Source organism: Dermacentor andersoni, chromosome 2, assembly GCF_023375885.2.
Source record: "Dermacentor andersoni chromosome 2, qqDerAnde1_hic_scaffold, whole genome shotgun sequence".
Taxonomy (NCBI): Eukaryota; Metazoa; Arthropoda; class Arachnida; order Ixodida; family Ixodidae; genus Dermacentor; species Dermacentor andersoni.
The window spans coordinates 169,999,778-170,025,745 of NC_092815.1; the positions used below are offsets into that span (position 1 = coordinate 169,999,778).

Genomic DNA, 25,968 nt, shown 5'->3' on the forward strand with positions numbered 1-25,968 from the left:
CGATTCGCCGAGCCAGAAGCAGGCAGTATACATTGTGCAACCAAATATGATCACTGCGTGTTGTTGACTATAATTTCCATACAGTGGCACATGCCCTACAACGGGCGACCTGTAAAGGAGAGAGAGAGAGAGAGAAATAAACTTGCGTAGCACGGCTGCGTAAGAGCGCATGTGCGCGCCAGTTTCCCTTGCGCGAAAGACGCAGGAACGAAATGGGCCAAATTTATAGCATTTCAATACGCCCTTCACGAAAGCTTCGCTTCACAAATTCCACCATGCGCGTTCCATCTTCATACCTTTGTCTTTTTCCTTTTTCTAGATCGAACAACTCATGGTTACTTCCTCATTAATTTTATTATCATTATTTGTTCAAACGGCCCCCGTTGGCGTAGAAGTAAGAAACGCCACATACATGGTTATAACATTCCGCTAATTTTGTTCAATTGAACTGTGCGAGTCATAGATGTATATTTTTCTTAATTATACGTTATTTTGTAACAGTACTGACAACAACTCTTATGAATCCACCAGGCGCATCGAGCGTGAAAACGCTTTAATTTCATCATCAAGAAATCGCTACGGAAGCCGACACGTGTATTTCTACAAATATAAATGGAATAAATACTAATTTCGCGTACCGTACACCGGCGGGAGTTATAAACGCCATATTCAATCGACGTCCAAGTTTTCAGCCCCACCGGAGAAATGGCGTCCGCAAGTTACGTCACTAAAAGCAACGCGTAACTAACGCGTAAGTGTCTTCGCACCAACGGAACAAACTCGTAGCTACGACGAGCGGAGCGGCGGGCGTCAGTTCTCAACCTCCGTCCGTCCCTCAATTTCTTTTTTTTCTTCATCTTTTTCTTCTACGCGTTCTTGTCGTCACGGTTCACGTGACGTGTTCGGTGCTTCAGGATGTCGAGCATCTTCTGGCGCTTCTCCTCCATCAGGTTGTCGCGGCGCTGGTGGACGTACTCGCGAATGTTGGGCAGGCCGGAAATGACGCAAGCGGCAAGCGCGGAGCGAGACTCGTTCATGTCCGTGGCCTCGTACCACTGGTCTGTGGTCGGGTCGTAGCACTCGGCGAGGTTGGTCGTGCTCTCGCCGTTGAAGCCGCCGATCGCGAACACCAGGTTGTCGATTATCTATTAAAAGTCACGCGACACGCGCAAGAGAAAAAAAAGCAGTTAGCGTTCTCGATAAGCACAGGTCGTCAGTTCATGAACACCTTCTGAAGTTCGATAAAACGATGCACTAAGCGATTCCTTGTACGAAAGCTTAACGTCAGCTCCTTGACATTAGTATTGACATGGCATCTTTGACTTTGTATTTATTTATTTATTTATTTATTTATTTATTTATTTACTTATTTATATATTTGTTTGTTTAGTTACTGCATTATATAAGGGTCCAATCCCTCTTCACTCATAAAATATTACTGGCAGGTGGCGGAGCACACCCAATATTTCCTCTACGCACCAGTTTCGGTTTCCATAGGCTTACCTTTCAGGTGTCGAACCTTTACAGCCAGCCTGAATACTATACGACGTGAGCAAGCTTCCAACTTAAAGACGACGAGAAAGTGGTTCTCGAAGACCTATGTCCTATAGGTCTTTTCCAGCCTGCTTAATTGCCACGTGTCATCGTTTTGGGCAGGAAAAGCGTGTGGTATACTACTTCTACAACCTTAAATATGTGCCAGCCCTCTGCCGCCCAACACAGCAGCACTGCGTGTCATTCTTTCTCGTTGGCCAGCCAAATGTACTGAAGCGCGGTAGACAACGAACGGAGAGAGAGACCACTCACGACATAAGCACCCAGATCGAATGCGTGAATGCTGCTCCTTTACAAACAATAGGTTCGCCGCATTCGCGACCAGGAGGTCTTGCATACGTCTAAGGCCCCACATATTTTCCTCGAAAAACATCACTAGAAGGAACTCTAGCACTGCAATCGTTCTGCTATACTAGGGGAATGATATCACACATATTTGTTTATAACGTTTTCCCTTGTGGCTTCAAACGTTCTTCCGACGTCATTCATGACGCTTTAACTTGCAAGTTGTACCGCCGTTGTTTTCAGCATGACCTTCGGCGGACAAAGACAATCCCATTTGCATCGACGGTCATCACAAGGTTGACATGCCGTCACACAACACAAAATACCCGCTTTTATCATCAGTTGTTGCCTCGTGCCTCGCAGTAGCGGAACCGCCACAAGTTCGGTCAAGTCTTAGCCATCGTTCTATAATTATGGGCTTTTGTGTGACTTAAGTGTATGCTGAGTGATTTCTGCTTATTTGCTTCATAGATAAACCACCCTCCTCTACATAATAGGCAATTAGGTTTAAAAAATGTAGATACATATATAAGCACTCATACTTCTTTAAGCACAGCAAGCCAGTCGCTTTTGGCCAGCATGCGTAATGAATGCGAAATGCTGCATTGTCTAACATGTTTTATTTCCTGCGTTACATAGCCGTTTCAAGCTAGAAAAACAAAGCTTAGGAAAACGCACACGATGCCCATTATCTCCCGTGCTGGCTGAACCAGCATATACTTACCACTCCCGTAGACACTAGCACGAATATTTCCTAGAGCAATCTTTGCAGCGAAGACTATGTCACGTCCCAAACCTTCGCCGTTGTAAGCTTACTGGTGGCAAACGCTACGGATCCTGTTAGGTGGACGTGGAAAGCAACGGCAAATGGTACCTGGCGCTTCACGGCAAGCTTTCAAATCTACTAGCATTTTCATTACACCGGCCTTATGTGAATGAATCGAAAGTTTTAGCCCGATTAAAGCCTTTCGGCAAGAGCTTCCTTCGCGAAGTATTGCACTTATTAACATGGTTCATACTGGGTGCGGTATACTGCTATCTGATCTCTTTCGCTATTGTAAAGAGCCCATAGAAACCCTAGCAAATATGAACGTTATGGTCCTGATTTAAGCTCGCCCCTTCGTACGTTTACGCGTTTTGTGTATCGCCAGTGCTCATGCCAAGAGTGCACGTAATAAAGAAAGCATAAGTACCTATCGATGACTGTAGTGCCAGGCATAGTGAAACATTGAGTAAGTTACTATTGTCGCATCAGTCACCTCTATCCCATCCAAAACAATGTTGCTCTTTTATTACCTGGACTGTAGGAGTTATCATCATCCTTGCAACAGTTCCCAAGAGCATTCGTATCATTTCATAACGTATTTTTATCCCATAAACGAAAATTTCGCAGCTTTTGGTGAGCTCAAAAGCAACGTTAGCAGAGGGCTTATGCCACTCGTTGTAATTTTATGGTTTGCGGAATAACGATGCACCACAAGCGTAGAGCTACAGTGGCAGCCCCTTGGAATACCGGGCGCTCGTCCGGTTGACCTCCATGTCCTTCCTGTCCTTGCTCTCTCTCTCTCTCTCTCTCTCTCTTAATTGGTGACAACACGTTAAATATATTCCTTCCACGCAAACGCGCTCTAGTAAACAAACAAATTTAGAGGGCACAATGCACATATCGAACATATAGTGGCACATTTTTACGCCAGCAACTAAAACCCATATGTATATGTGATGATACTTGTGCATAAATGTGCTTAAATCCAAAGCAAATGTAATCCGATTCATTGGTAATGACGTTCAATAGATCAAATGAGCATACATTCTTGCGGTACCACGTACAGAGCAAACGTTATAATTGCTTCCGAAACTTGGTAATGACTATGAGTTGAATGGGACAAATCTGTCACAGTGGATGGGGAAACCATTATATTGTAGCAGTATACTTACGTTAAATTACTTCATATAGTTATGGTAGCCATCTAAAATTTCCATGTCACGTTCCCACAAATACGTCAGCGATATTTATCCATACAAACTCACAATTTATGAGCCGGGTACGAATCCATTCAGTTGCGTACAAACAAAACGGACGCAGTACCGGATCACGAATAACACTCACAAGTGCTTATCTATCACTGATCAGGTAAAGCTCATAGCAGCTTAGTATTTGAACAATAAACGCCCGCTGGAAAGTTGCAACATATTATTTCAAATGTTCTGCCGTATTTTCTCTGCTTGTGTTTGTGACACGGGGCTCTTCCGTACAGATTATATATGTTAGGTACTGAAACACATTCGAATGAATTGCCCTAAATTCAAGATAGTTTGATTGTGAGTGGTGCTATCGCCTAATGGTTATAACTATCACCGTGAAGCAGCAAACTACTGATATTGAATCCGAATGTAATTCCATTATAATGTCAATCTATTTTTCGTTGTGACCGGCATCACGGCAAAGTATCAACAAAATATCATTTCTGGGGTTCGTCCATAAATAGACCTTTGGTCACAGTTTTTAAGAGTACGAGGGAGTGTTTATTGGAGCACGACGTGATAGAATGGAGAGACTGCAGTCAAACATTCTTTCCAAGTACTCAACTCCCGTTCGGCTCAAGGTTTTCACTACAACAGCTCAGCAAATGTATCTTATACTCTTCCCCAAGTTCTAGCGTACGAACACCGCGAACTTTAAGAGAGCTTAGAGGGCTCATAAGGGCCTACAAAACTGCAGCATCAAATATGTGACAGTTTCTTGCGGCCTGCGCTGGCGAAAAAAGCGACGGCATCGTGATAAGAGACGAGAGTGCAACCTCTCATTTCATTCGTACATGCTTTTGTTTCCGCAAGCACAATATTTGAACCATTGCATCTCGCGAATTAGCGTAACGCTCGATTATTCTTTGCGAAGCGTGGTCGTGTCGCTACTCACGGCCACGGCGAAGTTGCTTCTGGGTGTGTACATGTTGGGCAGACTGGTCCACATGTTGGTCTCCGGATTGTACTTCTCGGCCGAGGCCAGCCTGGTGGTCCCGTTGAAGCCGCCGATTGCATAGACGCAGTTGCGAAAGCCTATGCAGCCGACCCCGCTGCGCCGGAACCGCATGCCCGAAATCGTGGTCCACTGGTCGGTCGTCGGGTCGTACCGCTCGGCCGAGCTGAGGCACTCGTTGCCGCTGAATCCGCCAGTCACGTACACGTAGCCGTCGTGCGTGGTGGCGCACGCGTCGCTACGTTGCATGTTCATGGGCGCGATCATCGTCCACTGCGAGTGACCAACAAGTGCAGCGCGATCGCAAAGGGGACCGCCGCCGGCCGCGGTGGTGTGTTGTTCATGAATGAAAACCCAGACCGCAGATAACACGAAAAGGGGAGGGTATTTAAAATGTAAACGACTGCGGCTTACGCGGTCTTTATCGAGGCTGAATCCCCTGAGACTAGCGATCGCGACTAATTTGTCTTCGTGGCTCGCTTTTAGATAAAACCACTTCACATCGTATCTGTAAGACGAGACTACAGGGAACAAATTCCTAAGATGGCATGCCGAACTTCTTTACATTTTTCCAAAGCAATCCAAACTACTCCCCCCGAATAACACATTTTACTGCCTGATTTGCTTGGGCTTCTTGTGGAATGTGTGCAAGTCCATATTGAACTTGTTCTCAATATAACTGATTAATAACTGCCCAGAATCTGAACCATTTGCCCTGGTGATTTCACTGTACTGTTTTTTTTTTCATTAATGCTCTACTTACTTGAGTAAAAATGTTAGCAAATTCATTTTTTTAATTTTCTATTTGTTTTTCACGCGTACTCCTGACTGTTTTTCGGGATTGTGGTTTCACCACTGATGCGTTGTGTAATATTGTTAGCCCTTCTACTGGCCTCAACCACAACTAAACCTTCGTACATGAGGTCCTGTACACAGTAAGCATCTGTACAAAATGCAGTTACTTAATGAATGACACTAAATCCGGAATCATTCCCCGGCTTGCCCTGTGCAGTTGTTTCCATTTCGCTTTATCGACAAAGCCAGGCACCATGGCCTCCGAGATCTCCGGCATGACCGTTGTCGGTTTTAGCGCACCCAATTTCGGAGGGTGTGCATAGGCAGCTTTTTGCACCCGTTCACTCTCGCGTGTTGTCACTGCGTTAGACAGCCTGCTAACCCACCTGCTATACCACGTGCCCTGACGAAACGCGAGGGAAAAGCCAAGATAGCCGAAATATACGCACGAATGCGCACACCGTCACTGGCCCTTAAGGAGACTAATACCTCTGTCACACAAGCACGCAAAAACTCTTTTACCTAAGCGGTCCTTTACCGAGTTGAAAGACCTCTAATTAAAAGGAGTTGCGCTGCAGACACACGGCGCGGGCGATCTCCTTTTATCGTTTCCTTCCGAACACGCTATGGAAAGCATGGCGCTAGATTCTGAAACAAAACCAGTTAGAATAAACCAACGTATTTCAATATAGAAATTAGAAACGTACTATAATATGCTTGTTTTAGTGAATTTAGATACAGTTTATTCGAAAAGGTTAAATTAAAGAAGATTTAATAAGGTAGCTTCAAGAGTCTTCGCAGAAGTAGCAAATTTTACATGTTCGTCTAGCAACCTTGGGCCACTGTTTACATCGGAGTCAACATGGAGGTCGAGAATATGGGGGACTGCACGGACACGAAGGAAAAAGTCGAAATAGCATGCATTTTGGCAAGGATTCTTGCTGCAGAGAGCGAAGCAGACGCCGCAAAGGCAGTCAAAGACCGTATTAAGCGGCAGTTGCTACTCAACGGGTGTACATTTTATGCCTTGGCGCTTCCCACGAGAGTCTGCAACCGATCGACGTGGGCTTTCATCCGCCACGAAAAGTGGTTCGAGGAGACTGTGCCTCACCTCGGTGGCCACAACTTCAAGCAGTCGTTTCGAGTGAACCCCTCAACGTTCCGGTTTCTCGTGGAAAGTCTGCGCCATGTGCTCGAAAAACAAGTTACCAACATGCGTGACCCGATCACTGCGGAAAAGCGTGTCGCCATTGGCCTCTACAAATTGTGCTCTTCTGCCGAAGATAGAACTGTGGCAAACCTCTTCGGCGTTGGGCGCTCATCCGTCAACGTCATTTACAGAGAGTTTTGCGCAGCTGTTGTCTCTGTGCTCGAAAGTGACTGGATCAGAATGATTACTGAAGAGGAAATGCCTAGGCACATCCAAGAGTTCGAAGCCGTGTGCGATTTCCCTCAAGCTGTCGGTGCCCTTGATGGCTGCCATTTCCCTATTTCGCCTCCAAAGAAGTACGCCACCGACTACTACAACTACAAGGGTTGGTAAGTGGCCACGATTTAACTTATTTCATGTAAGTGTTCTGTTTGGGCCCATTTTTATAGTAGTAAAAAAAAGTAACTGACTGACCCATATTTTATTGCTAAGTAAAATGTTATTCAATTTTACCAGCAGCTCTTAAGAAAACGCGTAATTTGGTTCGCAGTCTTGCAGTGTTTAGCAGCGACAATTTTAATGCGACGACGAAAAGAGTTCTCCGCAGGACTGCAACTCCTATACGATGTAGAGTACGCTAACAGCGACCGGTTGTGGCATTATGTGAAATAATGTAATCCGAGCTGCACTCACAGCTATTAATAAAAGCAAACTGTAAAATCGCATCACAGTAACTAAAGGCAGTGAACTCAGCAGTGCCATGCTGCACTAACCTTTATTCACTTTGCACTTTGTTTTTTCTTGCAGGCACAGTATTATCCTACTAGCATTGGTCGACCACAAGTATCGATTCAGATACTGCAATGTCGGTGCCCCAGGACGCTGCCACGACGCACATGTGTTTGGTGTTTCACGGCTGTCGAAGATTGTCAACAGTCCCCTTTTCAAAGCACCTGTTGCCGCAGTGGGTACCACAGCAGTCCCACCGATAATATTATGCGATCAAGCATTTCCACTAACCCCAAACCTCATGAAGCCATTTGGACACCGAACTGTCATCAGTGAAGCTGAAAGGAATTTCAACTGTCATTTATCTGGAGCAAGGAGGATAGTTGAAAACGCATTCGGAAGGCTAAAGGCCCGGTTCCGTTTCATTGCGAAAAGAATGGAGTGTTCTGTTGGCAATGCCCGTTTGGCTATACGAGCATGCTGCGTGCTCAATAACATTTGCGAGCACTTCAACGACAGTGTCCACCCACAGTGGTTAAGTGAGGTGCAGCAGTCCAATGCTACATTTCCACAGCCATCACGCAGAACAGAAGCTGAAATTGGAAATGCATCCGCCATCAGGACAGCACTTGTGGAATATTACAAGCGAAGGAACTGAACGCAAGAGTCCCAAGAATCAGCAACAATTGTGGAACACCATGTCAGTTTTTACTAAAAAACTTCAACATTGCATCTACAAGTTTCTCTTGCAACTTGAGCCCCTCTTTACGGAGATCCATTTCCATTTTGTGCGCATCAGCAAACTGCTCTCTCTGCCGTCGCTGCTCCTCAAGCATCCTTTCTTGAAAGTCGCCAGCCGGTTGCCTTCTCTTCCTGCGGGCACATTCGGAACTGCCACTTGCGAGGTTCCTGGATTCAACCTGTTGTACTGGCGACTCGGAAGGTGAACAATCTTCGGCGACGTCTTCACAAGAAGCAGAGCCGGAATCAAGCATGTCGAAGATCAGCTGCGTTTGAAGAAGGGATCCGAAATACATTGACCACATTAGTTGATGTGTGAAGCGGTAAACAATTAGTTCAGGGTTTTTACTTGCAAGAGAGCTGCCTCTCCTTGCGTGTATGTATTCACGTTTTTTTATTTTAGAGTCTGCATTTTTTTTATTCTCCAAACAGCGCACTGCCAAGCTTGCAAAATGAACAGCGCGTGAGCACAAGCAGAAATGAACCACAGTATTAACAAGAGCAGTCCGCTACACTGCAGGGTTGTGCAGATTATGGGCTTGGCAGCACAGCTGATGCTACATTATGTCTTGAAATTTAGTTGACTGTAATAAAGCATATATAGTCTCCACTATGCATTTCTTACTTCTTCGACGGAGGCAGTGCTGCTTGTTGTGCTCTCGCTGCACCCAGCCTCTTCCATTAAAGATGTATCGTGAACAGGCAGGGATCCTAGAAACCTATGGACTTCGGAGAAGAATGGCCAGCTCGGCGGTGATGACCCTGTTGTCATGTGTTTCAGGCAGCTCCTGGATAAGAAAACGAAAGAACTAAAATTTTATATACTCAAAATGTAAAGATATACACAGAGCAAAACGTTTGCCGATAGATACAAACGCGACTTGATGGTACAGAAAGCCTGAGAAGCGAAGGTAACCCTTTTTACTCGAAAAAATTTAAAGTTTCTCATGTTTTCTTGTCTGAGAACAACGCTTGCGCATGGTCCGAGAAAAATGCAAACCGTAGTCACATCTGCAGAAATGAAAACATGCAGACGACTTCCTGCTTCGTATTATATGTTGCCGTGAGAAGGCGTACAATATAATGTGAAATGCGCCTGTCCATAAGTTAAGGTTCCCGTTATCTTGTGACGAACGAAATCATGCTATTGACGACCTGCGCGGGTTGTCATTCTTCGCCGCATGTGAAGGCGAATTTGCGTTTACTCAGACCGACTCGCACTGTAAAGGAATTGCAGAAACAGCCTTTAGCGCGTCGTCGACTTTCGTGTGTGCAGGGCGCAGTTCAGCCCTGCAAAATTCGACGCTAGCTGAAATGAAGGGTCTCTGCCTTAAAACCTTCGTTACTACGGCTCCGTCCGCTAGATTAGGGTTCCGTCGCTGCCTACTACGGAAACAACGTTCGATGCTGAGGTCGCGACACCACAAACGAGAGCTTGCAGCTTGCGACCACAGCCTGAAGCCGCTTCAAGGTAAATTTAGCGCTCACAGCTTACTGCTGTGCTTTGTCTTACCTGTAGGTCTGTCCCAGGTTCTCTATCTTGCTGTGCACTTGCGCCTTTGTGCGAGGTACACCCATGCTCGTCAATGCTTGTGCAATGCCATCGTAAACGCCTCCGTTGTGCTTCTGCGCACGCAGCGAGGGCAGGTTGTCTTCCCATAACTTGATTAACGCCCAGGTGTCTCTCTCCGACCACTGTACCCGCGGTTTTCTTTGGCGTGCCGGAGGCTGTTCGTCGGTACCGCTCGCCGTAGCCATGGTCGCAGAAAATGGCGCGAATTTGCATCGTCTGTTAGCGTCACGTGATATTTTCGAACTGCTTACGAGAGTGCCGTGCAAAAAGTGCAAAACTGCGCCTACTTAAGGTTCAACGAAAGACAAAACCCTTTTTTGTGATGTGTACACTTGAAATAAAAATGCACTTTTGCTTCGTTTCTTTATTGCATGATAATTACTGGTGCCCACTGCGTTGGAGGCTACGCCTTTCCAGCCGTAAAAGAGATCGGTGATCTCCGGTTTCGGAAAAGACCGCTTCTGAAAAAGAGATTAAACTTTGGCGTGTGTCTGCGGATGCAACTCCTTTGTGTGAGATGTCTTTTTCTTCAAATGCCTTTAAAGTGCTCGTGTGACAGGGGTATAAGATTGTGGTGTTCTCACAAGCCCTAGCAGAGCTTTAGTAGCCGTATGTCTGGCATGTGTCCTTTCGTATCCGACCGTCAGTTAGAGCCCACTCCTAGGCAGGCTGCGCTTTCTATTATTTAATTGCTAAACTCCGATTCATTCGATTCCCGACCGATTGCCTGATACTAGCTTAAATAATAAAGAACCACCGGAGCTAAGATCTGCGACCACTTGACTACTATAGCAAGTAACTTCTACTTCGTTATTCGTCCCGAGTGCAGTAGTGCGTCCGTGCAATCTCCAGCTTAACCATGCCATGAAGTGTGACAAGTGCGACCAAAATCTCCCAATCAAAGGTACTTTGAAATGCCACTAGGTACTTCCGTTAATTAAATACAAAAATGCGATGGAAGAATGCGACTAGCAAAAAGAGGTGTGTGCGAGTGTGTGGAGGTGGGGGTGCAACGCACAAATCTCTGCCGAATGAATCATCGGTATGCACAGGCCGTGACCTGGCGTCTCAATCAGCCAAACCAATATTCTCAACACGTCATAAACGATCAATGAGACTGCATGGCTTTGTATCGCGCATCTTTACCCACCATACGCCAATTGCAGTGGCGTTAGTTGCCGTAGCAACATCCATCTAATGATATCTGACCATATTTTGCAGGTGGTTGTTAATACGCAGTTCAGACAGTGGCCCTAAACCAAACTACAGAGAAACCAAACTTAGGGTTTGGGCTCTCATTCGTCCCTTACCCAAAATTTTAAGTATAGCTTGGGCGCCTATAAGCTCTGAGTTAAAAAGCATGGAAACACCGACAAAAAAAGGCGGTTTTCAAATTGCCCCAAACCTTACCTGAACTGAACACTCATACGAGACGAATGGCGATTCATATATTCTCACATAAATGGAAAATATTCAACCACAACTCGCCGCAATTTTCGAGGCGGCTTGTCGATGTTCGTACTACTAAACCGCAAAACATTTCCTCTTGCGTGCCCTCATCTGGATTGTCTTGACTTCAAACATCTAGGCGAAACTATTTACCTAGGGACTATGTCGTTGGCAATTATCACATTTCAGTTAGTGGTTTAAATGTGTAACCAGTTTAACGTAGTGTCATAATTGATTATTTTGGCCCTCAATCACTATACCTAAAATTTTCGTTTGAAACTCGAGGCGCGATGCAAGCGCACGGCAATAACGGAAGCCAGGAACAGAAGGGATATTCCGGGAACGTGACACGGTCGCCTTTCAGGGCTAGCCCCACGTTTTCAAAAATATCTCTTAGCGAAATGCAGGCTGAATGCCTGTAAAAGAAAATCGAGGTCGTGTTACCTGGTTTGTGAGGTGGTCGAACTTCTCTGCTGTGTTTTGCCTGTGACGACCGTCGTATCCGCCCATGGCGTAGATTGTCTCATTCAGCACTGCCACGCTCACATAACACCTGGGAAATCGGAGTGGTCGTCTTAGCCTTTGAGTATTTAGCGCAGATTCGATTTCCGCAGCATTTCTCACAAGCCTTTTATTTCCACACTTCGAGGTTACTGAATAGCTGCTTTCCCTCCATGCTTTTGTACTCAACTGATGGGGACGGAATGCAAACATCCTCGTATAAACATAATTAGGTTCTCCTGGAGAAACTGAAATGCTCTGACAATTTAAAACCCTCCTCTATTGCGTCCTTCATGAACCACAGTGCAGATCTATGGTATCAAACTTTATATAACGTTTTTTTTAGCACGATTTGAGCTTTAGCTACTTTGATTTTACTCATTTTGCAGTCATTTTACGACTTTGTTAAATTCCTAACTAGTTTAATGAACCGCTGTAGACTTCTAATGCTACCCTTAGTAGGCCGATTTTTGAGAACTTCTTCGGATGTCACTTCTTTCGGATGTCCCTATGCTGAAGCCCACCTCTTAACGTGCATCGGTGTGACAGATCGCCATTTCTTTGTGTGCGCGTTGAAGCATCGCACGCTGCTGAAGTAGTCCTCGCCGTTGAAGCCCCCGATGACGTAGATGTCGTTGCCGATGGCCGCGCACTTGTGGTACGCCCGGGGACCCTCGGGATCCACGGCCTCGACCTGTGCGTCCAGAACAATAGCAACGACTCCTTTTTGGATTCCTGTGGTGCTTTAAGGCTCCACGTTGGCCTGTGCGGAATGAATTAACGGTCTCGCGATAAAGCAGAAAAAAACCAACGTCAACGACACAGCATTTGTATCGTGCCTTCCCCGCTCCAATTTTTACCGTCGCAACCGTCTGCGATGGCTGATCTATCGCGAGTGTGTTATTCGCCAGAGTAAAGCTGACCTGGAGTATGCCACGAAGGAAAACAGAGTTGCCGATAACCTCATGCATGAATGCGAAGTGTCTGCTGCTACTTGAACCGTTGAGCAGACCAAGCCGCGATTCCTTTTGATATGAAGTGCTTGGAAGCACTGTGTTAACACGTGTCAAACATGATTCGTTCTCTTGTGTTACGTCATAGGCAAGCAGCCTATATATATAGTTCGCTGTCTCTGAAATAAAGGTTGTGCGTTTGCTGTTGGGCCGTCTCCGTCACTCTGCCACCCGCTACAATAGTGGCGACGAGGCTAACCACCCCACGGAGCCCCCGCCACCAACAGTGGCGTCTCGGTAGTGCTGGGAGTCCGGCTGGGTACTGGACGTAATCGAGTCTACGGAGCGTCGGCGGTCATGGCCCTGGCTATGAACCTCGGTACCCCAAGTTTCGACGAAAATCAAGATAAGTTGGACATTAACTTTACTCGACTGGAAGCAGTCTTTCAAGCGAGTTATATTATGACAGATGATAAGAAAAGGGTGCTCTTGGTTTCGACACTGTCAACGAAGACGGTAGGCATTCTTGTTGGATACTGCGCCCCGGAAAGTAAATGGCCTGAGTTACAAGGAAGCAGTTGCCTTCCTAAATTACCACTATGCGCCGAAGTACAATGAGGTTGCCGCAAGTTACAAGTTCTCTACAACGTACCAGGCTGCAAGCGAATCTGCCCAGGACTATGCTGTTTTGCTACGCAAGCTTGCGGAAAAGTGTAACTTTCTGAACCAGTGTAACCAGCTTGAACCGCATGTTACGGTACCGCATTGTTTGTGGCATACGAAATCATGCGGTGAAGCAGACTCTTCTTGAAAGAAGTGAGCTCATACTTGCCCAAGCTGAAGCGATTGCCACAGCGACAGAGAAAGCCGCACTGGAAGTAAGCGCCATGACCAAACCTGATAATGAGGTAGTGGTGTGCAGTGTAGCGAGGAAATCTCGCCCATATCAGACCTTCACCAGAGATAAGCAAAGCCATACCGATTGCGTACGCTGCGTAAACTACGATCACGAAGCAAGCGACTATCCGCACAAAAGAGCGCAGTGTTTTCACTGTCGGAAGACTGCTGCTCATTTCGCAAGGAAATGCCGCTCCCAATCGGTGCTCCGGGAAGGTTGTGGGCGCGATGACGTCGCTAACGCAGTTCATTGTGAGAGCGCTGTATCAGAAACGGAGGAAAGCGATATTTTAACAGTATTCACGTTCAACGAATCACGACAGAAGAAATGTTTGCTCCAGGCGGTCCGCAGAGTTATCCGCTGGGGTGGCGTGCCCTTGAACAGGATTAGTGACGCGGCATCACCATTTTCTATCCCTCTGCAGGAAGTAAAGCACCGTCTGAGTTGGCCACGCTTATCGAAATGCAAACACACGCTCAGCTTTTACATGGGCAAGCTACCCATTGTCGGTGAACTGCACCTTCGAGCCCATGTTGCGGGGAAGGCTGTACCTGCCACACTGATTGTTATAGGCTGTTCGGGTCCCAGCCTTTGCGGAAGGGACGTATTTCATGTGTTTCCACTTCAGCGGCCCCGTTTTCTCGCTACAGTTCAATCGACGTCAGCCGATCGCGACAGCCTCAGGACCGAGCTTTCTGCCCTTTTCGAGCCAGGGCTCGGAAACATTCAGGGGCCACCTGTGAAATTCCACATTCGAGAAGGCGCCCAACTGAGGTTCCACAAGGCGCGGTCAATCTCTCATGCTATTTGTGCAAAAGTGGAAATGATGCTGGACCGTTTAGTGGAGCACGGCATATTATCGCCCATAGCACATTCTGATTGGGCGTTGCCAATCATAACAGTACTGAAGATGGGTCCCTTCGCATCTGCGGCGATTTCAAAACCACAATCAATGCTGCCTGTATAACTGAGCAGTGCCCTTTACTAAACATTGAAGACATTTACAACACAACACTGTTTTTCACAACACTGGACCTTAAGGATTCACATAACCAAGTCCCTTTGGATGACGAGGCAAGGAAGCTGGCCGTGATAAAACCTCACAAGGGGTTGTTCTGTTAGAACTGTCGTCCATTTAGAGTTGCCTCGCTCCCGCGATTTTTCGGCTGCGCATGAAAACGGTCCTGGCCAGCGTTCCAGCCGTGCAGGTGTACTCGTACGATGTATTGATAGCGGAACGTCAAGACGATAACGGCTCAGTGCTTCGGGACGTCTTGCGCGGGCTTCAAGAGAATGTATCAAGCTGAAGGCCGAAAAATGCCGTTTTTGCAAAGACACCATCGTCTACCTGGGCCATCGAATCAACAAAGACGGCAATCAACAAATACGCGACTCACCACGGCCTACGAATGGGAGCAAACTGCGCTCGTTTTTGGGTCTGTTGACTTATCACCAGTTCTTGCCACACATGTCAACGATGTTGGCCCCGTTGTATCTTCTGCTTGAAAAAGAGCATAAATGGCACTGGGGAACGGCGTGGGAAAGTTCATATCTCATGGCGAAACAAACACGTCTGAGTTCGTCTGTTCTGACGTATTTCGATGCCAACCAACCTGTGCGCTTGGAATGTGACGCGTCGCCTTCGGGTTTGGGTGCCGTAATCTCGCAGCGAATTCGAAAATTGGATAAGCCCAATGCGCCTTCCGTTCACGCACGTTAACACACGCCGAAAAGAATTATTCTCAGCTCGGGAAGGAAGCTCTCGCACTGGTGTTCGGAGCAACAGTTTCGAGACTCCCTGTTTGTTTCGAGACTCCCGCGAGTTTGTATTCGTCACGGACCACCAACCACTAGTGGGACTTCTACGGCAAGACCGACCTGTGCCCCCAATGACGTCGGCACGTTTTCAGAGATGGGCTCTGTTTATAAGCCAATATCGGTACCGCAGCTTGCCCGTGCCAATACCAGATGCTTGTCGATCGGGCACCTTACCAGAATACGTGCGGTCTTTAGAGAACCTTGACAGCTCGTTCATGCCAGCGGGTGCCACACTAGTGCTGGCGATCGCAGATGAATACCTCAGCGTTGTGCAGCACATTGTACTTAATTGATGGCCTAAACGCTTGTCGACGTGTCACAATCACCTTCAACCTTATTTTTGCAGAAGACTGGAGCTGTCAAGCCTAGGCCTGCTCCACTGGTGTCATCGCATCATCGTACCTTGCAAAGCGGGAGTCTCCATGCTCGCTGAGCTACGTCGGTTACACCAGGGTGTATCTGCGATGAAAAGACTGGCTCGGACGCTGTTCTGGTGGCCTGGGTTGGATGGTGAGATCGAAAGCCTTGCACGTTCGTGCATCTCATGTGTACAAGCGCAGCCAATGCCACATTGCCAGGGATTGGCTGCGTCTCCTATCTGTTGGCCAGAAACGGGGACCATGTGGTCACGGCTTCACATTGATTATGCCTGACCAATAGAGGGACGCATGCTCTTGATAGTCGTCGACTTGCACACTAAATGGATCGAGGCAGTTCCCGTCAGGTCGGCGACCACGCAAGTCATAATCGCGCGGCTTTGCGAATTGTTGGCTCGTTTTGGCTTGCCGCAAATGGTTGTATCAGATAACGGGCCTTAGTTTGCAAGTCAGTTCCCAGTTCATGACTGCAAACAACATAACTCATCTACGCAGTGCGCCGTACCACCCACATTCTAATGGTCTGGCAGCGCGCGGGGTCCGAACAATAAAGGATGGCCTTCTCAAGCACTCGATGGGGAATATTCTCGAAACAGAACTAGCGCGAGTGCTGCTAGGCTGTCGACGTACACCACTACCGTATGGCGAGTGCCCTACAGAAATGCTCCTGACCTAAGAAATTATTTCACGCTTGGATATTTGTGTCCCTTTTCTACCTAGAAGTTACTCGTAGCCTCCCAGATTTCAGTCCGGTAACCAGGTGTTGGTGCGCAACTTTCGCCAAGGGAGTCGTTGGCGTACAGGCATCGTCAAGAGCACCGAGCGTTCACGGCTGATAATGATCGACACTCCAAATGGCCTAGCCTGGCGTCACTTGGACCAAATTTTCCGTCGGGTGCCGGTGTCACCCATGACCCCACAAGCGGAGGCTCCCGACTGGCTTCAACCCAGCGCGTACAACAAGAATCGGCCGACGTCGACGCGAGAAGGCCGGCCCAGTTCGGTCACTCCCGAACCAACTAGTGCCGTGCCTGTTCCTTCGACAACACCTCCAACATCCCTCCCAGCCGAACAGACTCTGTCCCCCCAAGCCCGCCGGTCTTGCGGAGGTCTACCCAACAAAGACCCGTGCAAAGACTAGTTATAAAAAAAAAGAGGAAGAAGTGATACAAAATGCTTGGAAGTGCTATGCTAACACGTGTCAAACATTATTCGTTCTTTTGTGTTACGTCATAGGCAAGCAGCCTATATATATAGTTCGTTGTCTCTGAAATAATCATTGTTGTGCGTTTGCTCTAGGCAGTCTCCGTCACCCGCTACAACGAGCGCGTTCGCCAGAGTAAAGCTGCTCTGGAGTATGCCACGAAGGAAAACAGTTACCGATAACCACCTGCATGGACGCGAAGCGTCTGCTGCTCCTCGAACCATCGAGCAGAGCAAGCCGCGATGCCTTTACCAACCTTGATCCACCTGTCGGCCTTGGTGTCGTAGCTCTCAATGTAGGCGGTGGGTCCTCCCGCCATCCAGCCGCCGATGACGAACATCACCTCGTGCGGTATGCGCGGTCGCGCGAACATAGGCGTTGGCACTTCGTCGTTGTGCACCACCACGTCCAGGTCGTACAGAAACCGCAGCGTGTCGATTACTAACGGCCTGTGCGAGAGATGAAGGGGAAAAAACGTCGGGCTACCAAGCCCGTCACCCTAACGTAAACTCACGGACTTGACATTCACCGACATCAGGTGCGGTATAATTTGTAACTGTCAAGAATAGTAGCGTGAGGACCACGACACGGACATTGAACTATTTGGTGGCCATGGCTTGCTAAATTACCGGTTGCTATCCGTTAATTAAAATTACTTTTGGGGGCGCCCTGGCCCTCTCCGAAATTAAGCGGCTACGCCCCCCACCTACGCCACCACTCCTCACACCCGTTCCTAAAGCTCCGCAAAATCAAACTTGAGACTTGACAGCTATTTGGAAGTCAACATTTCATGCCTTTTTCACTCCTTTTAGGTGGCGGTAGTTATCGGCACCTCCTGGGGTGTGAAGGCCAGTTTTCTCCTCGTTCGGTGCCCGCGCGATTAACTCGAGATGCGTTCAGTTGTCACCATCTATTCGACGGTCACGCGCATCGTTGTTGCTTCGTTAGTTAACCCTTCCTTGTTTTAACTGTTCCAAGAAAGGGATTTGTTTCGTGGTCAGCTGGTCTGTGTACTCGTAGCACCAGTTGTGGCGAGAGAAAACAGTTGCGTTTAACTTTTCCTATCGCTTCCTTATTTCCTCGAGTGACAGCTCGCCGCGACGCTGGCAGATACTCAGGACCGTATACCCGCGATACCGGTTAGATAAAGTGGAAAATAATGCCAGGCAGCGTCCATGATCAAACCCTGCAATAATCCTTAAACCCACAAGCAATATGACTATCGCCCGTTACCTCGTCTGGTTTACCGTAATTGTACAGCACTTTTCGCGCAAGATTGGCGACTGCAAACAGTTGCCGCAAGGAATTGAGAAATTAAGCGATGTACTAAGGGAGAGCGCCACGGCAACAGCCAAACGGGAAGGAAAAGCGAAAAGTAACAAATTGAACCATTGTTTATGAAAAATCTATATGGATCAGCATCTGTTTACTTAAAAAGTAGACAAATGGCCGCCGGAAGGGATAATTCCGTGTATATTGTACGACGCTTCTACAGTAATCCGTCCAGCCGCCTGACGTAGACACTTCTCTGCTGTGCTTATATGTGCGTGTTTTTCTATCCTTCCGCGGTGGGCGCAGTTCGTCTAAAGTTGCCGCGTCCTGCGCTCTACACGGCTGTACGGGACGGGCGGCCACGCATCGTTACGCAACTTCGCACATAACAATGAGTCGGTTTGGGCACTTAACTTGGTAGATCAGTAAACGAGGGTTCCAAAATAACTGATTGTTCCGCAAATATATATTGCTCTATAATTCTTTCAGACCTAATTCAAAAAACGCGGCTATATTTGGATGCAACTTAAGCCTGCAGTGAAGTCCCGCCCACGCCCTCATAATCGCCAGCCACTGTTCCTCCGCGAGGCTACAAATAATTCATAATTCAAACTTTTCCTGTTACCCCAAAAAAAGGCGGTAACTACAAAAATAAAATTATTTGCAGGTAATTTGACACGTTTTCGCTCGCCTATTATAGTGGAATGACGAAAGCTAAACACTTTAGTGAACTGAAATAAAATGCTTGCTTCTCTGGAAATATTTGTTGTCAAGTTTCACTTCAGCTGGAAGTTTCATGAGTAAAACGGGTTCAGCAGTGAAATGAACTGTATACGCGGACTTTTGAAGAGCGAAATGCTCAGATTCCATACACTTTGTCCATGTTTGTTACACACCTCATTACTTGGGCATATCAAAGGCTCTTCAAGAACGGCAGACGTTCCGGAGGTATCAGGTACGACGCCATTTTCAAAAGGCAGTATGATTACTATTTTGTTTGCTTCTGTGATTGCCTGGCGGAGTAACACAATCCCGCGCACACCGTGGGCCTTGGTTCGCAACTGCTTTCTTTTTTTAGGTTGCATTCTACTATAGTAATCCTTATATTGGCTTCTTTTCAGCGTGAGTCCTTTCGACGTGGTTCCTTGTTCGCCAAGTAAAAGAGGTGTATCCCAGAGGCACACCTGTGAGATACAGTTCTTCATTTCTCTTTTCAGACTTTACACGTCTTTATGGCGAATCCTGGACGTTCTTTATATTTGTACTAGTAAAGGTGCAACCCCCCTCATTTGCATAGAAAAGTTACCTTGGGTTGTGCCCTCCCACCCCCCCCCCCCCCGAACAAGAATCCTGGGTACGTGCCTGGTTAAATATATTCTATATATATATATATATATATATATATATATATATATATATATATATATATATATCTTGTCCTGTTAAAGGCCCGGCTCAAACAGAAACGTCGACATGCATTAAACGCTTGCTTTTTAAAAGTGCATCAATTTTTCAATCACAACCATGGAGCCACGGTGCATACGTCTTTTTCATCATCAAGCTTTGTTTGTTTGATGGATGGGTGGCTGTAAAGGACTCAACAAAAACAAAATTCTTTGCTCGCCAAGATTTGCGGCTCAGGCGCCATATTCACGCGTAACATCTTCATACACTTAAATACCACGCTTCAATTTCTCGTTTGCAAGCCCAGCGCCCATGTCGCCAATGCGAAATGTGAGCCTGTCCCTACTCAAGGCATGATAATTTAGTACGATTCCTTAGACCAACGACACCTTCGGCAAGTTACACTTGTAGAACAGGTTTCTTTTTTTTTACCTTCGTTGCTTTTTTTTTTCTGTTCGGCACTTCATAAATTCTTCGTGTGAAGAAGGATGCGTTCAATTCAGAAAGCTTTGGGGACAGGTATTCTAAAATAGGAGCTAGTCTCACGATATATACTAAATCGGAATGTCCTTTAACTAGACATCATTGGCCTGTATTAGCCGTGCTGCTCGTATAGTGCGATGAAGCTAATGATTACGAACATATTAGAGAAGACATAGTCATTTCGCCTTTAATCTTCTACTTTTGAAAAGCAGAGAGAAGTTTGGCTGAAACAACCGGCCCGCAAGAATAAGAAATCGCTCTGTCAACTTATGAATAAACGTATTTGAAATTCAGAAATAGTGCAAGGAATTGAAAAAGGAAAGAAAAGGTGTCTCCCTTTCTTGTCCCATTTCCTAGCGTGGTTTTTAAATTTAGACATACGAACCAATTAGCCCAACAGCAAACTCTCCTAAATATGAGAGGTCACAGCCAAACACGCAGGACTATTTGATTCGTTTGAAACGTGGACATTTCATATTAATATACTTTGGCTCCAGCGTTTGCACTTACTTCTTTCACTGCATCAAACCGCTCCACGAGCAAGATACGGAAAATCCGTGATCAAATTGACCACAAGATTTGCTTGTCATTAGCCCCACACATTAGCAAATATTAGAACGCTCGCTGTTGCTGGCGCTCATTTTCACGAAACACATTAGCGTATTAATCATCTCGTGAGTACCAGACACGTATTGCAAGTAAGCCATGTTAGTAGCCCAACGCCGCCTAAGCGTTCCCCCGGTATCGATCGAGGCGCGCACCTGCAGGACTCGTTGTCCGAGACGAACTTGTGCGACTTGATCTTCTCCACGAAGAAGTTCGTGTCCACAAGGCCCGTGCGCACACATCGCAGCAGCCGGGCAATGTGCTGCTGCCGGTTGGCGGGATCGAACTCGATCCAGCGAACCACCGCTTTCCACACGGTCTCCTCCTTGATGACGTTCAGGTTCTCGTCGGAGAGGATGGCCTCCACTTCGTCAATCTCCAGGCTGAGCAGCTCTTCGCTGCGCTTCGACACCTCGATGAAGTGCTGCATCAGGTAGCTGCAAGAGAAGCGACAGAGACGAAACGAGACTCCCGTGGTTGACCTTGAGAATGGCCCCACACTTCGCCGTGATTTTTGTAGTCACGAACTCCGAAACGAGCTGTCCATGCACGTTTGTATACTCGTCAGTATATCGTCAGTATATCGCCACCTTTGTCACCGCGACGAAAGATGGCGATGCTCTGGTTATCGCTCCGCCTATACAGTGTTCCTCATTTCTATACAGGTATACCCTTCTTTCGGTGCGTCACAGCCCGCTGTCAAATGAGCACGTAAAGGTAAGTAGTCGGCCGAAATTATATCTTACTGCGAACAATAACTGTCAGTAGTAAACACGTTAAACGGTTACTTCCGTTCCCAACGAAAAAAAAAAAGACATAAGGAACATATGCACCCATAACTTCCATATCTAATCATACCACATGATATATGGAAGCACTCGAGTTTTTACACAGAAACTCGCATGTTATTATCCGATCATCCAATATGGGTGTTTGGGGAAATGTGGGTTTTCTGGACAAGGTGGACTGAAAAGAGCGAGGCCCATTCATTTAGCCGTAAGAATGAAAAAATGCCGGCATAGCAGATGCGAAGTAGCGGGTAGATGGCTGCAGTAGCCGAAACGCACGCTTAGAAAACACTAGGCATAAGCTGGTGCAGTTGCAGGAGCATGAAAAGGAGCGCCAGTTGTGAGCTACATGGCGGGTTGCACGCGTTTCTCCTACACTGCAGGAGTTTCTTGAAGCTTCACGTTGTAAGAAGAACGTCAACAGGACCTTGCGCAGATTATAAATAAAGTAAGATTGCAAGAGTCATGTGTCCCTTGCTACAGAATCAAACTGAAGATTCTCAAGGAAATTTTGCTTAACCTTGCTTCCGACAAGTGCGCTGGATCGGCCGTTATTTATCTTTATTTAACGCGAAGATATCTACATACCTTAGCGCTGTTCGTGCTCACGTCAGGCATGACACCACGCATTGTCTGTGGTTTTATGAGCTGTTTTTATGCTAGGTTTTTTGTGGAGTACGTATTACGTCAGATTGCTACACAATGAGCCTCCATAGTCTTTACCATTCAACCAAGCTTTCTAACCTAAGCCAGTAGTACGTTGGCTCTAGAGAAGCAGTACAGAAGAGCACATCATCCCATAATGCGCCCGACTTGGAAAACACTTTCTAGTGGTTACTGGTTATCTCGACTCACTTATATGCCTTGGCGGTGAGGTCGAAACAGTTGTACAGCTTGGCCACGTTGTGGATGGAGATGCAGTTCTCGGGCGCCATGATGGAAAGCAGGAAGTCGCAGCAGTCCTTGACCATGCCCATGACGCAGAGGTAGTCGGCCGCCTCCAGCAGGCTCTCGACGTTGTCGCAGCCCACCCACGTGACACGCTTGTACGCGAACTCCACGATGATGGCCATAGTCGCCTTGGAAACTCCGGGCACCAAGACCTCCGTGCGCGGAACCTTGTTCAGGGGGCTCCCGAAAAGCGCCCTGAAAGGCAGTCGATTTCCGTGAGAAGCGCGACTTAAGCCAAGCTGCAGCTCTGTCCACAGCTGTTGGGCACCAGTCGCTAGCCCGATTGTGTCTGCAGCCTCATCCGTAGTGGCATGCAAGCGGTCACGCCAACAAACATGGCATATGCAGACCCACGTCAATCGCCTGTAAGCTCCAGAAAAATTCTGATAAATCACCCACACTCATTACTGTTCTTGCAGCAGATCTACAGTCACACAGTTCGGTTGGAGAAGCGTTTAGCGAACTGTAAAAAACGGTATAGGACTGATAAATGGACGATAATATTCGTGGTTGAGAATTGTCGAAAATCTCTCACTATTTTTCATGACCATCAACTCCGAGATTATTAAATCAGTCTTGGTGTACGCTGATGATCTTGGCAACGAAGTAACAAAATTAACATCAAGCATTTTAGGACAACCTAGCATAATCTAACGTTGTTCTTCGAATCATCGAATTGATTCATCGAATCCCGGCCACAGCGGCAGACTTTCGATGAGGCCGAAAACACCCGTGCACTTAATTTTAGGTGCGCGTTAAAAAACGCCATGTGATCCAAATATCCGGAGCCTCTCACTACGGTGTGCCTCATAATCAGGTCGTGGTTTTGGCACGTAATACCTCATACCTTAATTAATTTTTAATCCCACATTATTACGTAATACGCAGTATAGTTTGATTATTACTCTGGCTGTTTAGGCAATTTCCAATAGGAAGACTGTCCTTTTCTATCCTCGCGATTTTCGCAACCAATGCATTGTTGCTAGCGACAATTGCAAACCCTCTTTTTTTTACCGCACCACACTTCTACCTAAAATATATAGGGTGTCCCAGCTAACTTTAGCCAAACATTAAAGATATGCAAATGCCACGTCGCTGGACAGAACAAAGGTAATGTTGTTTGCCTTCGCTTGAGGCTACTCAAATTATTTATTTCATAGCGCCAAATCAGATAATTTGTATTAATTAAGGAACTTCTCAAATATTGTAATTAGATTAAAACTGTCAATGAGAAAATTCTAGAACGACATGAAAAACTCCTGATACAGTTTTCTGTGGCTCAATACGTGCTACATTCAGGTGTTTTTGCGAGCGTGAAACAAGCCCGCCAGTGCACGCGAAATTACCGCGCGACTGGCCACTCGAGCCACATTGCGTTCCATCCCATCGTCAGACAGTGCGCTTCTTTCTCCATTGAATAGGCATGAAATGATGCGAAATTAGAACCTACCTACCACAAAGTGGTAGAGTACTGCGTTTTATAAAAGGAGGCATGCTTCTGGAGAAAGCACGAAATCTACTCTCCACTCCTATATAAGAGAAGCTAGGAGTGGAACGTCGCCTAGGCCACATAGTTGAACTATAGGGCCAAAAAAAATTAAATTATGGGGTTTTACGTGCCAAAACCACTTTCTGATTATGAGGCACGCCGTAGCGGAGGACTCCGGAAATTTCGACCACCTGGGGTTCTTTAACGTGCACCTAAGTCTAAGTACACGGGTGTTTTCGCCTTTCGCCCCCATCGAGATGCGGCCACCGTGGCCGGGATTCGATCCACCGACCTCGTGCTCAGCAGCCCAACACCATAGCCACTGAGCAACCACGGCGGGTAACTAATGGGCAAGGGAGCCTCTGTAGCGGCAAGGGTAGCTTGCCTCATAAATTGCTTCGGTAGAACGCCCACTGAGTCGTTGCCGTAGAACTTGGATCAGAAAGGCTTCCGATGAGTCCTCAGACGGACACCTAATAAAATTTGGTCAGCGCACTAACCAGCAAGCCAAAGGCCCACAGCAGCTGTCACTATACAAAGTACAAATCTTTCTTCAACGTTTATTTAGCATCCGTTCAGACACAGTGAAACCGCTCACATCTCCAGATCCTTATATGGCATTAGAGTAGATTTGCTACCAGCAATAAAAAATGTCATCAACGCTTGCCCGCTAAAAAAGACAAAACAGTTAGCGCGCGCGGTCGCAGGTATCGCACCGCACCTGAAATACTCGCTGCAGCTGGCCATGACCACTCTGTGCACGGGGAACTCCCCGCCGTCCGAGGTCTTGAGGAGGCCGTCGCAGAGCAGGCCCGCCCCGCGCATGTCCCACAGTGCCTCCAGGGTCTCCTGGCTCAGCATCTCGTCGGGCCCGTCCCCGCAGCTGCCCGCCATCGTGACGGGTCGCGCTGCCGCTGCCCACCAGCCCGGCCTGGCGTCGTTGCAGCCGTGCGTCAGCGGCCGCGTGGAGGGCTCGCAGCCGCTTCCTCCTCGCGCTTCCCTTTGGTGACGACGTCGACGACGACGACGATGATGATGATCATGATGATGATGATGATGATGGTGGTGGCGGTGGTGGTGGTGGTGGTGGTGATGATGACGCGGCCACAGCATTTTGAAGCGAGCCACCACACGAGTTGATCAAGCCCTAAAATGAGCCAAAGAAAAAGTTACAGTTCTCCAAACAGTGCCTATCGCTCCATCACCTCTACTGACATTGGTTTGTCATAGTCTATGCTACTGTTCTTGTTGTTCTTAATGATGATGATGATGATGATGAAGACGAAGAAGATGATGATGATTCCAAGACTATGTGGGAGACATACCCTTGTCGGAGCAATTAAGAAGAAGCATGTAGTACATTTAAAAAGAAATAAATAAATTAAAAATGAATAAATGAAGAAAGGCCAGAAACAAAGTAAATAACAATGGAGCCATCGTGCAGGATTGCTTGCTGATGAATGAAACAAAACTCAAAATTTGCCTTAGAATTCGCAATAAAAGTAAGTACAGGTCCAATACACGTGTTGGAATGTATCTGAAGCGAAGCATACGTAAATGCTTCAAAAGTAACCGCGACGCGTATAATTTCGTTTACTTTCATGGTATACAATGTGTAATTTCATGAAATACTTGTGCTTATCCATAACAAGGCAACAACATTATTGTGATGCAATTTTTACGCTCATCGCTCACAAGCTAGGCCGAAATGTATAGTGTCAGACGCTTACGCAGAGATGTCACAACGCCTAAGACGACGTGTGGCGCTTGTTGAGAGTAGAATTATACGAAAAGTGTGATAGAAAAGTGCGACGCGTATAAAACTACATTTATGGATTCTGCACCTCTAGTGTATTGGTGGGACCATGCCCGTCTTGCAGAATGTTGTTGTTGTTGTTGTTGTTGTTGTTGGCTGTCACACGTGTGGCTCCTACCCACGGTGGGGGATCGGCAAAAAATAGGTGGATT

At 47.0% G+C, this 25,968-nt stretch overlaps 3 protein-coding genes across 3 annotated transcripts; 1 reads left to right on the plus strand and 2 right to left on the minus strand.

The window, feature by feature from the left end:
* Positions 1 to 536: 536 nt before the first annotated feature.
* Positions 537 to 24,988, minus strand: LOC126540893 (kelch-like protein 10). Its single transcript, XM_055076440.2, has 8 exons — positions 24,722 to 24,988; positions 22,416 to 22,706; positions 20,928 to 21,209; positions 17,264 to 17,456; positions 12,282 to 12,451; positions 11,701 to 11,809; positions 4,760 to 5,092; positions 537 to 1,145 (listed from the first exon to the last, which is right to left on the minus strand). The coding sequence occupies exons 1-8, from the start codon at positions 24,892 to 24,894 to the stop codon at positions 867 to 869; spliced, it is 1,830 nt and encodes a 609-aa protein (XP_054932415.2). The 5' UTR covers positions 24,895 to 24,988; the 3' UTR covers positions 537 to 866.
* On the plus strand, positions 6,106 to 8,844 carry LOC126540331 (uncharacterized). The gene is made up of 2 exons (XM_050187125.2): positions 6,106 to 7,153; positions 7,572 to 8,844. Exons 1-2 carry the CDS (start codon positions 6,477 to 6,479, stop codon positions 8,149 to 8,151), a joined length of 1,257 nt encoding a protein of 418 aa, XP_050043082.1. The 5' UTR covers positions 6,106 to 6,476; the 3' UTR covers positions 8,152 to 8,844.
* LOC126540336 (uncharacterized) lies at positions 8,180 to 10,369 on the minus strand. The gene is made up of 3 exons (XM_050187130.1): positions 9,748 to 10,369; positions 8,860 to 9,022; positions 8,180 to 8,500 (listed from the first exon to the last, which is right to left on the minus strand). Exons 1-3 carry the CDS (start codon positions 9,990 to 9,992, stop codon positions 8,195 to 8,197), a joined length of 714 nt encoding a protein of 237 aa, XP_050043087.1. The 5' UTR covers positions 9,993 to 10,369; the 3' UTR covers positions 8,180 to 8,194.
* Positions 24,989 to 25,968: the final 980 nt, after the last annotated feature.

Excerpts from the sequence above, each read along its gene's own strand:
- LOC126540331 (XM_050187125.2), top strand. The coding sequence starts at position 6,477 with ATGGAGGTCGAGAATATGGGGGACTGCACGGACACGAAGGAAAAAGTC. Across the intron at positions 7,154-7,571 it reads TACTACAACTACAAGGGTTG|GCACAGTATTATCCTACTAG; the intron begins GTAAGTGGCCAC and ends TTTTTCTTGCAG.
- LOC126540336 (XM_050187130.1), bottom strand. The coding sequence starts at position 9,992 with ATGGCTACGGCGAGCGGTACCGACGAACAGCCTCCGGCACGCCAAAGA. Across the intron at positions 9,023-9,747 it reads AACCTGGGACAGACCTACAG|GAGCTGCCTGAAACACATGA; the intron begins GTAAGACAAAGC and ends TTTCTTATCCAG. Across the intron at positions 8,501-8,859 it reads GCACTGCCTCCGTCGAAGAA|CTGATCTTCGACATGCTTGA; the intron begins GTAAGAAATGCA and ends CTTCAAACGCAG.
- LOC126540893 (XM_055076440.2), bottom strand. The coding sequence starts at position 24,894 with ATGGCGGGCAGCTGCGGGGACGGGCCCGACGAGATGCTGAGCCAGGAG. Across the intron at positions 21,210-22,415 it reads CTCACCGCCAAGGCATATAA|CTACCTGATGCAGCACTTCA; the intron begins GTGAGTCGAGAT and ends CTTCTCTTGCAG. Across the intron at positions 5,093-11,700 it reads TCGACCACCTCACAAACCAG|TGGACGATGATCGCGCCCAT; the intron begins GTAACACGACCT and ends GGTCACTCGCAG.